Raw genomic sequence first — 15,305 nt, 5'->3', positions numbered from 1 at the left:
GCAAAGTGCCGCACAATGTCACGGTTTACCCAGTCCGACGTATAGAAATAAATAAATGAATTTAAAAAATAATAAATAAATGAATAAATAACAAATAAAAAATAAATGAATTTAAAAATAAAAAATAAATAAATATTACAAATAAAAAATAAATGAATTAAAAAAATAATAAATAAAAAAATTAAAAAATTAAAAAATAAAAAAAAAAATTTTTTTTAAAAATAATAAATAAAGTTTTTCTGTTTCTTAAAGAGAATAATTCCAGAAGGCCGACAAAGATTGAAGATTTATTGATGTTTAGCTGCATAAGGTGTCACCACTCACCTTTTTAGTTATGTAACTTCGGCATAGTACAGCATCACTTAGGCCATAATAGCATAATTTTTTTTCTATGTCAAGAAGACAATGCAGAAGCAAGCACAGCTACAATATTGTATAGAATGTTGTCTGCAGAAAAGGAAAGTAGAGGGGGGGGGTTGGAGGGATATTAAGAGGCACTGAATGGTTTTCAAATATTTTGAAGAGGTTCAAAATGAAAATGGATTTGTACAGGAGGTAAGATGTCAGATGCGATCCACATGCAAAATGATGATGGTGGAGTTTGGAGCGGAAAGAGATGAGAGCAGAAATTTACTTAACGCGTGGAACTGCATGCATGAAAAGATCCAGAATACTCTGAGCTGAAAGTTGAAATGATGATGATGATCTCTGTGATGTCTCTTATTTTTTTTTAAATCATATCACAATGATGAGAAAATGTTAAAAAAAAAACTAATTTCAGAGATGATTTTTATGTATTAAATATATGATGTGTCTTAAAGATTTGTTTACAAACAGTAACACAAAACTGAAAAAGTCAGAAGCAGACTTTTGCATAAATAATTTTCATGTTCGAAGCGACTCCTGACAGGCGAACTAAACCTTTTTCATTATAGCAACATCATTTGTTCTTCAAAGTTCCTCTAAAGTGAAAATAAGGGTGTCATGAAAATGAAAATAAATTTGGCATACCACAGAGCAGAGTGTTAGAACCCCTGTCGAATGTGAATAAATAACAAAAAAAATACAAATAAAAATCAACAAGTGTATAAAATGAGACTTAAAACAGTGACAAATTAAGCCTTTCTCTCTGCTCTCAAACGCCGTGGGTGTGTTTGGAGAACATACGGTATCCGCGCCCTGCTCAGCTGTCAACTGTCAATCAAATACGGTGACACTTTTGAAAAATGGATGCCACACTTAACTATACGTTTTTGGGACATGAAAATATCTCACATGTTCTGGCGGCTTGAATTTATCCGACTGAGACATCGCGGTGGCTTTTCCATGTCGTGACGATGAGGCGCTCTAATGCAATTATGCTACATTGGAGTTACCAAAGCTAAGGTTGGACAATTTTCTTTTCGTTTTCTCCTCTTTTCTCTTTCTCCTTTTCTCAGTGTGACATACACACATTCACCGCCAACAACGAGGCCCTCTAAAGAGTCCATCCGAAGTGAAGAGCATATACTCGCTAGCTAACTACACATTCCAGTTGCACTAGAAAACTGCTGAAAAGCTGTTTCACACAAATTCTCAACAAGTGAGTGCTACATAATTGTCAGTCTCTGCAAGTTTTCCGCAATTGCCTGGAAACATATTTTACGTATTTAAAAGCAAATCTCTGAATTCACTTTCCAGGGAAGAACAGAAGTTTGACATTTCAATGAAAAAAATGTACCGGTAAGCCTGCAGTGCAAGTGTCAAAAATCTGTCACAATGTTAATTGAAATAAAATGAAATAAATGCTAATCAGTTTCACATTAAATAACTTAACAGATTCCGCTTGGGATTGGAACGACACAGTATATTTTTTTGGTGTGTGTGTGTGTGTGTTATTATCAAAAACAAGTTGTGCATATCATAAACGTCTCTTATTTAAAAATCTAGTGAGCTTTCTTCCCCCCCCAAAAAAGGCGTTGTTTTTTTTTTGTTTTTTGTTCGCTACATGCTTTATGAGTAAGCTCATTATAATAAGAAAGCGTCTACCCTGTGCTTCCATTTGTGCAGATCTTAGACCACAGCGTGGCGCTTCCATTTCTCCTCTGACCAGACTGGACTGTAGCAAGATGTTGTAAGACAAACCATGCAACGGAATTGGGAGAAAATGGATGTTTTTTCTGGTTTAGTAGAGTATAAGAAGGAATATTTTATTAGTCGTGGGAGTCCTCGGTTTACGACGGAGTTCCGTATATGGAACCCAAATTTGAACACGTCGTCGTCAAGCACTAAGCTACAATCGCGCACTAGAAAAATATTTGAGTGGGGGGAAAAAAAAATCTAGGACATAAACAGAAAGCAATAAAGTGAAAAAACTGTGAAGTGTGTCTTTTTTTTTCCAGTTTTGGCGAATTGTAAATCCCGCAATACTTGCCATGTCGATTCATGGCCGAATTGCTGATTGCCAATGGAAATGCTATTACATGTATTTTTTTTATTTGAATTGAACCTTACTTTGGATGCCCGTGACTGCTTGGTTCACTATTTCAGTTATTTGTTAATCTTGTCAATGAAATATTTTATATTTTGTGATCATAATAACAGGAACGGAGCATTGCTTCATGTGTCACATGACCATATATTCAAACGTAGATTGTCCTAGTGGCTGTATATGTACCCCCTCTGTCCCCAAAATGCAACGTCAGATGGTTTTTTTTTAGATCATAAACCGAGGACCACCATTATGTTGGGAAATATGCATGAGAACATGTTCTATCAAAAAGAAAATCTAAATTCTTCTGACACTGTGGTCCAATTGTCATTTTGTAAGGATGGTTTAGTTTAACTGACACTATGTTTCAAATTGAAATTCTCTTGAAATTGCTCTTTAAAGAATATCTGCAATATTTGCTCGCAGCAGTGAGCGCCTACAAATGAAGAACTTTAGGCCAGCATGGCGAGTCCAGGCGCAGTACTCCAGGTTGCCAGCAGAGGGTGTAAACCGTCATGAGCAGCATTTGGTACTTCAACCTTCAAATTAAGTACAGCAGCACATTTAACTAACTGAGGACTGAAGTGGAAATATGTCTGAGGGAAAGAAGGGGACATGTTTTCTACTGAAATGAGAGAACATTGATGATGTCATCACCAGCCTATTGCATCAGGCAAAAGCGACAGTCTTCCGTTGTCTTCGTCTTGAGTCCAAAAGTATTATCTATAGAACATGAATTCCAGTGTGCGACTCTATGTACAACTATTTCAACAAATATACAAAACATAAAGTCGATGATATTTAGGACGATAATCCACTTGCATTTCTTTTCAAAACGGTGACAACATTCACATACAATGTTCACCATCTACTGTATTATTAACTGTAATAATAATCCTACACGCTGCTACGGAGGTGTGACCGATAATGTACGAAATTTCGGGTATATTAAATCACATTCTAATTTTGTAGAAAGGTACACACGTCGTCCACGTTTCGAGATCGCTACGTATAAAAGTTTGTGCGTCCTCAGTCACGTGATCGCTTGCACTTCCAGGCAATAATTCCCCCGCCCCCACTAATAACATGCTCGACGTTGCTCTTCTCCTTGTGATCATTTGAACGCTTTCTGCAAAACTTGGGTCATCTTGTTCTGAACGCCACACTTCTTTGAATCCAAGATGGATTTTTGCTCTAAATGTACATGAGGAAAAGGAGTCTATGCCGTTTTCTAACACGGGGAGGCGCTCATGTGCATGTGCGTGTGGTAGTGAGGGGGCGGCACGGGCGGAGGGGGCACAGCCATCGACAGGGCCGGGCCTTGGGGGTGCGGGGAATGCGACCTGGGCAGGCTGTGTGTGGGGTACCCGGCAGACGGCGGGTGGTTGGGGTAGCTCCCCCCGGAAGAAGACCCGGACGCCGGTTTGCCTTGGCCGCCCTTCTGGGCGCCGCTTTTGGGCGGGGGAGGTGGTGGCTGGTTGAGCTGGATGGAGATGTCGCTGGAGGCCTCCGACGTGCTGCGCCCTCGCTTGGGCGGCGGCCAGGACGATTCCGGGTGGAGGAACTGGCCGCTGTAGTCGCTACTGTCGGATAAACGGGGGCGGTAGAGCGCAGGGTGGGGGCGGTACATCTCCTCCTCTGCGTAGCGCTTCATGAACAGGTAGACGGACAGCACACCTGCGCCCTAAGCACCCAAAAAGCAGAGGTTGATTTTCACACACAGGCAGCTGAGGGCCATATATATTGTTTACGTTTTATTTATTTTTTTTTTTTGGGGGGGGGTCACAAAACGCCGCCCCAACCCCCATAAAAAACAACATACTGTAATTGTGTCATTATTGTATTTATTCTGACACTAAATGTCCCCCAGGCTTCAGGTATCACGGAATTAAAGTGTTGGTGCGCCCTCTAGTGGTCAAGTTGATACATTACACCTTTAACCACCATTCAACCCTTCCGGATATTAACATTCTCAACAAAAGAGGTACATAATTTACATTTGTGTTTTTGAACAAGCCCCAGTATTCTTATGGGTTATGCTATTGTACCTAATAATTTGGCTTCTACTTCAACAAACTATCACGAAAAAAGCTCTGCAAATGAGATTGGCTAACGTGTTTTAAGAGTTTACGACAGAAGAATATGGCGGGTGCAGTAAATGTGATGGAGAAGGAAAGAAAGTGAGCAGCGGGAGAAGAGGATGAGAAGGATGACGACGCTCAACTGTACACTGCACCAAACAGTGATGCGGATAACGAGAGGAGAGGAGGGAGGGAAGCGCAAAGGAGCCACATGAAACTGCACCAAGCATCCACACACACAATTAGACCTCATTTCACTGCATAAGTGGTCATAATGTCGAATGAAGGCCTCTTGACTCTTAGAAGCATTGTCCTATGTTTACAACTCATTTATTCCAGGAAATAGTTTTCAGTCTTTTTCTCCGCATAGCATAGATTAATTATTTATTTCTTTTACCCAATCAGATTTCAGGCTCTATGTGTTTTATTCTTCACTGAAAAAAATCCCATCCCGCCACATAAATGCTGAAATTGTTGTCCGCAAATACGACCCACCGACCAACCGACCGACCGACCGACCTCTTTGAGCAGGAAGGAGGAGGCGGCGAAGGCGAAGGACCATCCGTAGTGATAGTTGAAGAACTGCTCGGGCTCTCTGGGCCGGTTCATCACCTCGTCATTGATGCTGGAGATGTAGAGCACCAGGCCCACCACCAGGCTCAGGCCTGTACGCCGGAACCAGAATTAAGACACAAAAGAGAAAAAAGCATCAGCATGAAGCTTTTGAAACCTGAATCGAAGACGAGGTTCATCAAGTGGAAATAATCGGGAAATGAATTCATGTTGCATTTCTACTCCGGCAAAAAAAAAAAAATGAGGACTTTAAAGTGAGTTTTCGACTTGCGTTCTGTGTGGTATTGTGCCATGTGGTACAATATGGATTTCCTGTTTGAAAAGTGACCTCGGCTTTCAAAACGGAGCCGCTTGAGCCCCCCCCCCCGCTGGGGGCGTCCCATGCAACATTCAAAGTCTCTTTCCAGGAACATTCCCGCGCACGAGAGGCAACATATGACCCACGTCGATTATTCAATATTCAAAGGAAGATTGCATACTTTCAGCATGAATAATTTCAGGACGCATTGCAATATTTAAGGGCACAGCACGGCAGACCCACCTTTGCTTTTACGTTACCTTGGAAAGCTTTTTTTTTAGCTACAAAATTAACACACACAGGCTATTGCGGACATTTCTTGAGATAAACCCGTTAAAAAGTTAGCAGGCGAATAATTGCACCAAGTTTCAAATTTTGAATACACATTTCAATACTTTTTGGATAGTTCGACATTCTCAGACAAGGCGAGACCAGCTCTTCCAGTCTCTATATCGCTGTTGCCAACTGCTGATGACTCTGTGACACTCTCAAGCTAAGTGTCTAAGCGCCGATGTAAAAACCATTCCAGAAACATTTAAATGATGTTGGAAATTGCCAACGCTCTTAAATGAAGCCATAAATCTTACATTTGATGCTGGTATAATACGTTTTTAAGCACTGTGACGTAAAAAGCAGCATGCCCAACGAAAGAAGCTAAAAATCCATTGCATTGATGCTCATTAGCTAATTATATCTAAAAAAAAAAAAAGTTTAAAAAAAAATTATTGCAATGACCCATTACATAACTACTATAACATAACTCCTAGTCTTCTTCTTCTTTTTTTTTTAATTAACAAAGCCTGAGATGCTGTTTGATGTTCCCGTGAGCACTGCAGTGCCGCAACACATCAAGTGGAGCTCAAGAGCCGCAATCTGCCACAATTCAGCGCACAGACAACGAGAAGCAAGCGGGGCCGTGACCGCCACCTGGCGTTCAAAAGGATCAACTACAATAATGCAGAAAAATCACATGACTCAACAGGATTACTGTACTCTATTGTGAAAAGAAGGTGAAGTGACGTCATCATCACTGTGGGTTTGTTTGGAATTGGGTTTGTTTTTACATTGTTGTGGACAATTGAAATCGATCCCACCATTTCAAAGTCAAAGCAACTAAGCAGTTGTGACCCTAAAATAGTTTGGGGAAGTAATCGATTGACACTGTGGGGACGAATGAGGACAAGTGACACCTGAGAGGATGAAGAAGATTCCCGAGACAAAGGCGAGGATGGTTCGCTGAGGCTGGATGTGTCCGATGTTGCTGATGACGAAGGCGGTGAAGACGAAGAGCAGCGACACCATCGGAAACGGCGTCGCTGTGCGCACCATCTCTGTGGAGGCAAAAAAAAAAAAAAAACATCAACTGTCTGTTGTAGTCGTAGCTTTATACAAGTCGTCATAGAATTAATGAGAGTATATGTAAGTCGCAGAAGTAGGAGTAGAAAATGTACTAATCATAGAAATACATTTTATTATTATTATTAACGACACTTATACAAATATGGAGAGATGAAGCTACAATAATACGTCAGAATGTTTTAGTAGTAGGCCAAAAGTGGCTATGATGGCGCGTAAAAAAATTTACGAGTGAGTTAGAATATCGACAGTATACAGTACAACATTAGTCTGGGCTAATGTCAGTACCTGCGATCCGCCAGCAGGGGTCGTTCCAACTTAAAATGTACAGTATGAGGTTGGTACTCACTGAGGATGTTTGCAGTGTTTTCCGTGGTGATTTCGATGTCAGGTTCAGTGAAGTACTCGGATGCAACACATCTGCCGTTTTCAGCCCCTAAAAATAGACCGCAATAATAATAATAATTATAATAATAATAATAATAATAATAATAATCACATGCTGTAGTTAGATTATACAACAAGTCAGAAAAACATAAAACATAGCAAATTATTTTTCTAGAGGCACACACAATAATCATAAAATATGACAGTAGTCCAAAAATGTCATATAAAGTCAGTTTGTATATGATATACGACGCATTGGGTTTTGATACGATTCAAGGATGGTTCGCTTTTAAAGCGGAATGACTAGAATCGGTTCAATTCAGTGGGATGAAGGTATGATGCAATGAGTTTCTTTTTGTGATTTTTACATACAAGCACATATGAATGAACTTGTCAGTACCGTAAATGTGACATTCTCCTCAAAGATATATCGCTTCAAAAAAAAAAAGATTCAATACGTATCTCGATATATTTTAAAGTGGTGCAATCTGATTCGGTTTGAGTCGACATGCTTGAAACCCATTTTCTGATTCCAATAATTTTTTTGTTCCACGCCTAAACAGTACAGTAGTAAAAGTTGCAAAACAAAACCCTGGCATGTGATGGGGGGTGTGTAGACTTTTTATATCCACTGCATGTTGCATTTTTTTTTTTTTTTTTTTTTTTTTGTCATGACATCCAGCGCGTAGCTCTGCCATCCCTACCGGCCACGAAGCAAACCCTCCAGAGGCCTGAATGCAGAGCCATCTTGACTTCCATGCTCTGGTTGTGCTGCAGGATGACGCCCTCCACCATGATGAGCCAGTAGTCGGTGGACACGGCCACCCCCACCAGCAGCAACCCGCAGGCCCCGAACACTGTGGACAGGATGGTCAACGCGCGGCTGCTGCACGAACTCATCTGGAGGGCACAGAGAGGAGACTCGTGGATGGATGGATGTGTGTGCGTGTGAGTGTGTGTGTGTGTGTGGAGCACATTTATTTGGAGTGGGTCAAGTAAGGGAAGTTGTTAGGATTGGAGGGGGTGTGAGGTGGGGGGGACGGGTGGGGTAAATCAGGCACACTTGGATGCACACGCCCCTCGGCCATCCTCCTGTCTGGCCTTGTTACTGCTAAAGATGAAGTCATCACACATCCTCCTCAACCAATCCTGGCAAAGGTTAGCGTGAAGCCAACACATGACGACTTCATGGTAAAGCACTTCAAAATAAAGAGAAAAACACACGCACGCTCGCACACACGTGCGCGCAAACTGTTGAGAGCATGCTGTCCGTTTCCATTTGCGAGCGGCTGGATGTGCAATCGGGCAGCATCTGTTTCATGTCAGCTCTCACTCCTTTGCTTTGATTGAGTTGATTGCGTCATCGCGAGAGGAATGAAATGCTCACGTAGCCTTGATGAATAAAAGGCTGTTTTGAAAAAAAAAAAGAACATTTCGGGAATGCGGCTGACAGGTGTTTGGTATTGTTTTTGTGGTTTGAATCATATGGAACCGCAGAGTTGGAAAATAGCGACAATTAACTTTGAAAACCACTTCTTAAGTTCAATTGTTTATTTTAGACTCATGGTTTATAAAAATAAAAAACAAAAAAAAACAATCCTTTCAATTACCTTCTTAAGAACAATAAATTCATGACAGTAAAAGTCCATTCACTAACCGATTACAATTGGCCAGGAAAAGCATATATTAGTCAGGGTTTGAGTACCTGGAGTCTGGACCTGACATTTTTTTTTCCTTTGATTTAACTCGGCTGCGTCTTGTACTCGTGAAATATTTTTATCTAGCCAACCGAGCCCAAATATGTTTTCATCCCTGAAAATGAATGCGCTCCTTCAAAAGAAATTTGAAATCAAGTTTTTAAGATGATCAAGCTAGCCATCTGATTGGCCGTTTTCTTTCAGTGACGAACCAAAAGATCCAAATTCCCTTAACAGGTCCAAAACGACTAAAAATACATCTTTGTTCATCCATCGATGCCAACAGGGCTGATCTGGCCATCTGGCATAAAGGGCAGATACCCTGCGGGCCGCTGTCTTTTGGGGACGATGCTGTTTAAGGATCGTTTTCCTCCACGAAACCGGTCGAGAGTTTAGAGAGCGTCAACACACATGAATCCATAACAGGACAGAACCAAACAACATCAGTGGAAAAACTATGAGGTCATCAGGGTGGGGGGGGGGGGTCAAGAATCATGTCTGAATACAATTTTATAAGAATCGGTCATTAGAATAGAACGTCTCATTCCAGCAGTCAATGCTATGCCGCAAACAACATTTTAGTCGATGAAACTCCGACTGTGGATGCTATGACAAACGACGACTTCTCAATTACGCAGATATGGTGCATCTGCCCGGTCAAAGCCAAAGTGCCAGGGATGATTATTAATTTAATTTAATTTAATTTAATTTAATTTAATTTAATTTAATTTAATTTAATTTAATTTAATTTAATTTAATTTAATTTAATTTAATTTTTGTGCCTGCAACATATAGCGACTAGCAAAACAATTATATGCTGTTGCACTCGATGACAGAAGGTACCAGCACATATTGCGATTTGCAAAAAGAAATCAGATTTGCACAATTTCACATTTTAAATTTTTATTTTTTTTTTTTAACAATTTTCAAGTTATGATGCGCGGTGATATTTTTTCTAAAATACATTCCCTGCTTGAATAAAAGGTTGATTTAAAGCACAAGCTGAATGGTTATTTGACGAGTTTAATAAATTTGAACCCGTGATTATTTTTGAATTAATACTCGTAAATAATGTTTCAATTGATTAAAAAAAAACATTTTCTGGTCAGGTTTCAAGTGTAAAAACATGTGTTCTCGTGCGAATTTAATCGCTCATTTTACAGCAAGATGAGCCTGCGTGAGGTCCATGTGCATGCACATAACCTGCAGCGACACACTGCAAAAATAGCAGCAACACACACCACAAACATGAGGGGGATGGAATATTTTGCCACCCAAAAAAAACTTCTTTCTTACGCTTTGTAAAGAGCAGTGGATAGAAAGTGCAAATCGGATAAAAATAATATATTTTTTTTTATACAGTACATGTCTGCTTACAACTAATAATCATTCATGCGTGTTTGTGAACAGAACAGACGTGTTGTTCTTCCACAAGTCGACGAGTAATCAATCCGCTGCTGATGTTGCTGAGCTGCACAAACATTCAAACACAAGACGACTTTAATCTTCCCGTCTGTACAGCCGTGCTGTGCCGTTGTTTGCAATCATGACAACCGTCTGCCCCGTTTAGCACGTCAAAAAATGTCCAAGTCTTATAAAGTAACGGCACTTTATCGAGAGAGTAAAAATAGAATTTTTTTTTTTTTTATGAGGTGCCATGCAGGCCACAAATTAAATTTATTTCTTACACAATAAAAACACAGCAAAATGACAACACAAATACTCCATGTACACCGTGTTGCTACGGTTCAGTTGGCGCTCAAGAAAAAGGTTTCACACGTTTTTTTTTGTGAATAAAAGAATTTCCGTGGTATAGTTTTTAGGTGATTGTGAGATTATTTTTGGTGTGTGAGAGTATTTTTCAGGGGGCTGCGTGTAAGAGTGGTTTGTTTTGTGTGAGATTTTGTGTCATGCGAGAGCAAGGTTTTTGGTGTTTGTGTAAGATTTTTATCTTGAGAGTTTTTGGATGTTTGTGTGGTGAGTGTGACAGTTTTTATCTAAGAGATTTGTTGTGTGTGAGATTATTTTGATGAAAGTGGCAATTTAGAGTGAGATTAAGTGAGAGTTTTGTGGTTGCATGGGAGATATTTTTGTGTTAATGAGATTTAGTGGGAGAGTTAATTTGTGGTGAGAGTTTTGTTACTTCACATGAGAATTTGTTTGTGTGAGAGATATTGTGTGAGAGTTAATTTTTTGTGAGACAGTTTTGTTGCTTGATTTGGGCTGATTTTCGTATGAGTGAGATTTTGTGTGATATTTTTTTTGGTGAATGTGCAATTTTTTGGGTGGTGATCCTTTTTGCTGCATGTGCGTGAGTGTGTGAGATTATCTGCTGTGTGAGAGAGAGACATTTTATGATGACTGTAAGAGGGTTTTTTTGGTGTCTGATATTTTTTTGGGGGGGTAAAGTGTGAGTTTTAAATGTCTTCTATTGAATAATTGTTAAATTATGATCGCATTCATTATTCCTTATATGATTTAAAAATATGAATGACGCATCATTTTATTGTTAAAACTAACCTTTCTGTGCATTAGAACAAAGCTCTCGTAGCCTGCTCGTGAAGGCAAACATGAGAGAAGTTCTCAGAGAGATTGCAAATGCGAAGCGGGCAAAGCACTCACAGAGTTCCAAATGCCAAAGTCAAGGGTAGGAAAAAAAAACTCTTTTGTCACACAAAGACGAATCCAATGAAAGGGCCACAAATCAAAGCGATCAAATGTCTAAAGTTCTAATTTGCACAAATGGCGCTCGCTCTTTGCTTGAGCTCTTGTGTCTCATGTGAAGAAGAGAGAGAGAGATTGAGCCACGTGAGTGAGAACCGAGGAACTGGCGGGACGACACGACTCGAGGCGAGGCGACGGGGCGATGGTTCTTCCGTGATCAACCAAAACGACGACAAGCACACCTTGAAATGAAGCTGGCGCAAATGAGCCCCTATCAGCAACAAAAAAATAAATAAATGATGCGTCACAGGCTAACTATCAAGAGATAGAAAGATTTATCTACCTATCTAGTCAGTTACTTTACATAGCTAGCTAGCTAGTTTGATACCTAGCTAGCGAACTCGCTAGCTAGCTAGCTAGTTTGATACCTAGCTAGCTAGCTAGTTTGATAACTAGATAAATTGATCGAGGTAGAATCAGATCATGTCATTTTTTATTCACTCAAAGCGCCCAACCAAGCAGAATTATAGAGCTAAACCTGGAATAGTCCAGATTGAGATTGAAAGGAAACAAAGCCACTTCCCCTGTTAGACGCGAGTTAACAATGCACTCTACGGCCTTCTGAGACAAGGCCCCAGCTCTCCTTGGCCCAGAAAGAAATGAGCCAGTTGAATTGGATAGATTGGAGCCACATGAGGGGGGAACGAAAGGGTTTCAATCTCTGTCGTGTGTCACAATCTCCAGGCTGACATCACCGCCGAGTCTCTCCGAGGAAGACAGAAAGAGGCCATGATGGATAAAAAAAAAAAAAAAAAAAGAAGGGAGCGGGGATGTGATAGCAGGAGCTCACAACTTGTACAGGTTGTGCAGTATAGGTGACAAGCCACACGATACGGGCCATATAAAACACACTGTTCTATAGTTTAACTCGCCTCACACACTTAAAATACACAAACATATTGAATTAATCAAGCAATTTTTAAACTCATACAAAATATGTTCCAACCACACAAAATTTGCACTCATAAAAGTCTTAGAAAATACTGAAACTATTGTCATGTCTGTTTGCATGCATGTGCCTTTAAGAGGCGGGGCCTGCTAAGCTTTGGCTGACGGCTGCATCCGAGTGCATTAGTGCGTTTTACTGTTCTCCCAGTAAAGAGCTGAATAGTGTATCGGTGACTGTCGCACTCACGGTAAGTTTGCCGTAAAACATGACTTAACAGAGAACTCAAATGTTGAGTACTTAGAATGGACACAGGGGGAACGCCTTGGTTCTAAAAAACTGGGAAATCCCAAAAATATTATAGGGTCCTTTCAATTGCTGAAGATCATCAACAGCAATTTTGGAGCAATTTCAAATGATAACATACAATCTGATTGCTAGACCAGGGCTTTTCATTATATTTGGCAACTTCTAGCTACTATTAAAAAAAAAAAAGATGACTAATTCCTGCAAAACACGTACTGCTTCAACGTGACGCAAATTTTTAACCCAAAGTATGTGCATCCAAACAGAAAATGTTCTGCCGATACATCGCAATCATATCAGAGATCTTAACTGGCTCTAAAGCTAAGGTAGGAAAGAGTAATTGGTTTAGGATGTTTGCTTTATCGGCGCATCGCTCCCCGTTGCATTCTCTCTCGTTATTATGCACCTGCTTGTTGCTCACTCTCCTTTATTAATAGCAGCACCGTTTGTTTTGCAGTAATGGGAGATCATAGCACTTGATCAGCATCCAATCAGTTTTATTTCCTATGCCATTCACAGCTCCACAGCTTTAAGCCGTCATGCACTAACCAGCATTTTATTTATATATATATATATATATATATATATATATATATATATATATATATATATATATCATATATATGTCATTTTGCAATTCTACATTTTTAGTTTTTACTGTCAAATTATGCATGAAACAAAAATAATTACAGATTGTGTATTTAAATTTAAAGACATGATGTTGAGTTTAAGGCCACTAGCTAAATGCTAACACATTTACGGGAAAGCTACAGAAGGGCTAATAAATAGCACCTATGTGGCACAAATGGCGCAGCAACACACGTAGAAACAATATAAAAGTAATCCCGACGTATATTATCCGTAAAGAACGACCAATATTTTAGCAGTTATGAGTCAGTTGGTCACTCGCACCGGTAGAAGCCGCCAAGAATTCATCATGACTCACAAACTGTTTAATTCTTTACATTGAAATTAATTATGTTATTCATATATGTTATTATTAAATCCATAATTATAGAATAAATTGTTATTTTCCTTGCTAAAAAAAGTATGGGGGGGGTGTTGTTGAGGCATGCTGGAATTAAATATTGTTTCTTCTTGTTAATGGGATACCAGTAGACGGGCTTTAAACTGCTTAACAAACGATTTTCCATCCGGGCTTCACTCCGTTGCTTATGACATGGCGTGACTGCTATGATTTGCCGCGATGTCATCCCTTCATGACATTTCTCAGCCAATTTCTGAGAGAAAACGTGCGAGCTCAAATCTGCGGACCAACACGGCAACGACATGCCTCGCAAAAGTGCATGATTGCCTCTGCGCCGCCTATAAGGCACCACCAACGTGCGCATAACGGCTACTGGCGGACGGATCAGAGAACCCCCCCTCTCCTGCCCCCCCCCACCCCACGCGCGCCCCCCCAAAAGTGCCCTCCACCCCCGTACCCAGGCGCACTCTCAGGCGGAGTTGGGGGATCCTCGACACGGCGTGCGGAGAAAACATGCGCGTTCCTCTTGTTGATGGTGCGCATGTTAACACAACATGGGCGCCACGCTGCATCACACACGCACATTTATTTATTTATTTTTTGAAATCACAATAAGTCAGGAATGCAATGGCGTCATCACGGGTCCTAACTGCCAAATCACACACTCACGTACGCAATATGGTCATTAGAAAAGGGGAATTACTCACCCTGCCACCAGAGTCGTGCGCACACGTCAGCTGCCAAGGGAGCGCACACACGCACACACACACACGCGCGCGCACACGCAGACCAGGGAGGCTTGGAGGGATTTTGGTGCTCTTCTTCCTCGTCCTCACTCCCTCCGTACGTTCATCTCCTTTTCAGCCTCGTATCCATCAGCCTTGCTTGGATCCATCCGGAGCGACCACTGCGGTGTGGATGTGCTCCTGCCCGCCACTTCGGCTTCAAAAGTGTGTGCGTGTACGCATGTGTGTGTGAGCGAGCGAGCGAGCGAGAGAGACGAGAGAGCAAGAGAGAGGAGAGGGAGCGATCCAGTGAGAGAGGGAAAGAGGGAGCTTGTGCGTCCTTTAATGATTGCCTTCCTATAGTGTAGTAGCGCGAGGATTTTTAAGTCATTTATGCGCGCGCAATAATGTCAAAGAGTGTGTGTGGTATGCACGTGTGTGTGTGTGTGTGTAAAGATAAGAGATGGTGCATCGGGGAAGCCAAACTCCACGTGACCCAAAGACAAAGTGAACTCAAGTGCCCGCATATGAGCTCATCTGATTGTGACTCATTCAAACAACGACAACGGAAAGGGGATCGTCAATTACCTTTTTTTTTTCTTCTGTCTTACATTCGTTCATATTTAAGGGGGGACGACTGTTATCATTCTAAAATGATTTTTTAAAATAGGAAAATGTAAACAGAACAGCACACCGCACACGTAACAATGTCAGTTGTAGTACTAAGACTGACCTGTTGGAGGCAGTGTGGTACCACAGAGCATAAAGACTGCAAGGAAAATATCAAGAAGAGTGGTACACCTTCCACATATTC

At 40.8% G+C, this 15,305-nt stretch overlaps 1 protein-coding gene across 1 annotated transcript; it reads right to left on the bottom strand.

The window, feature by feature from the left end:
• Positions 1-274: 274 nt before the first annotated feature.
• cacng7b (calcium voltage-gated channel auxiliary subunit gamma 7b) lies at positions 275-14,904 on the bottom strand. The gene is made up of 6 exons (XM_088307461.1): positions 14,474-14,904; positions 7,870-8,065; positions 7,128-7,214; positions 6,613-6,753; positions 5,071-5,216; positions 275-4,154 (listed from the first exon to the last, which is right to left on the bottom strand). Exons 2-6 carry the CDS (start codon positions 8,063-8,065, stop codon positions 3,702-3,704), a joined length of 1,023 nt encoding a protein of 340 aa, XP_088163587.1. The 5' UTR covers positions 14,474-14,904; the 3' UTR covers positions 275-3,701.
• Positions 14,905-15,305: the final 401 nt, after the last annotated feature.

The sequence above is a fragment of the Idiotropiscis lumnitzeri genome, chromosome 10 (genome assembly GCF_059441095.1).
Source record: "Idiotropiscis lumnitzeri isolate Australia: NSW breed Sydney's pygmy pipehorse chromosome 10, RoL_Ilum_1.0, whole genome shotgun sequence".
In the NCBI taxonomy this organism is placed as follows: Eukaryota; Metazoa; Chordata; class Actinopteri; order Syngnathiformes; family Syngnathidae; genus Idiotropiscis; species Idiotropiscis lumnitzeri.
This window is presented reverse-complemented; position numbering and strand designations above follow the sequence as displayed.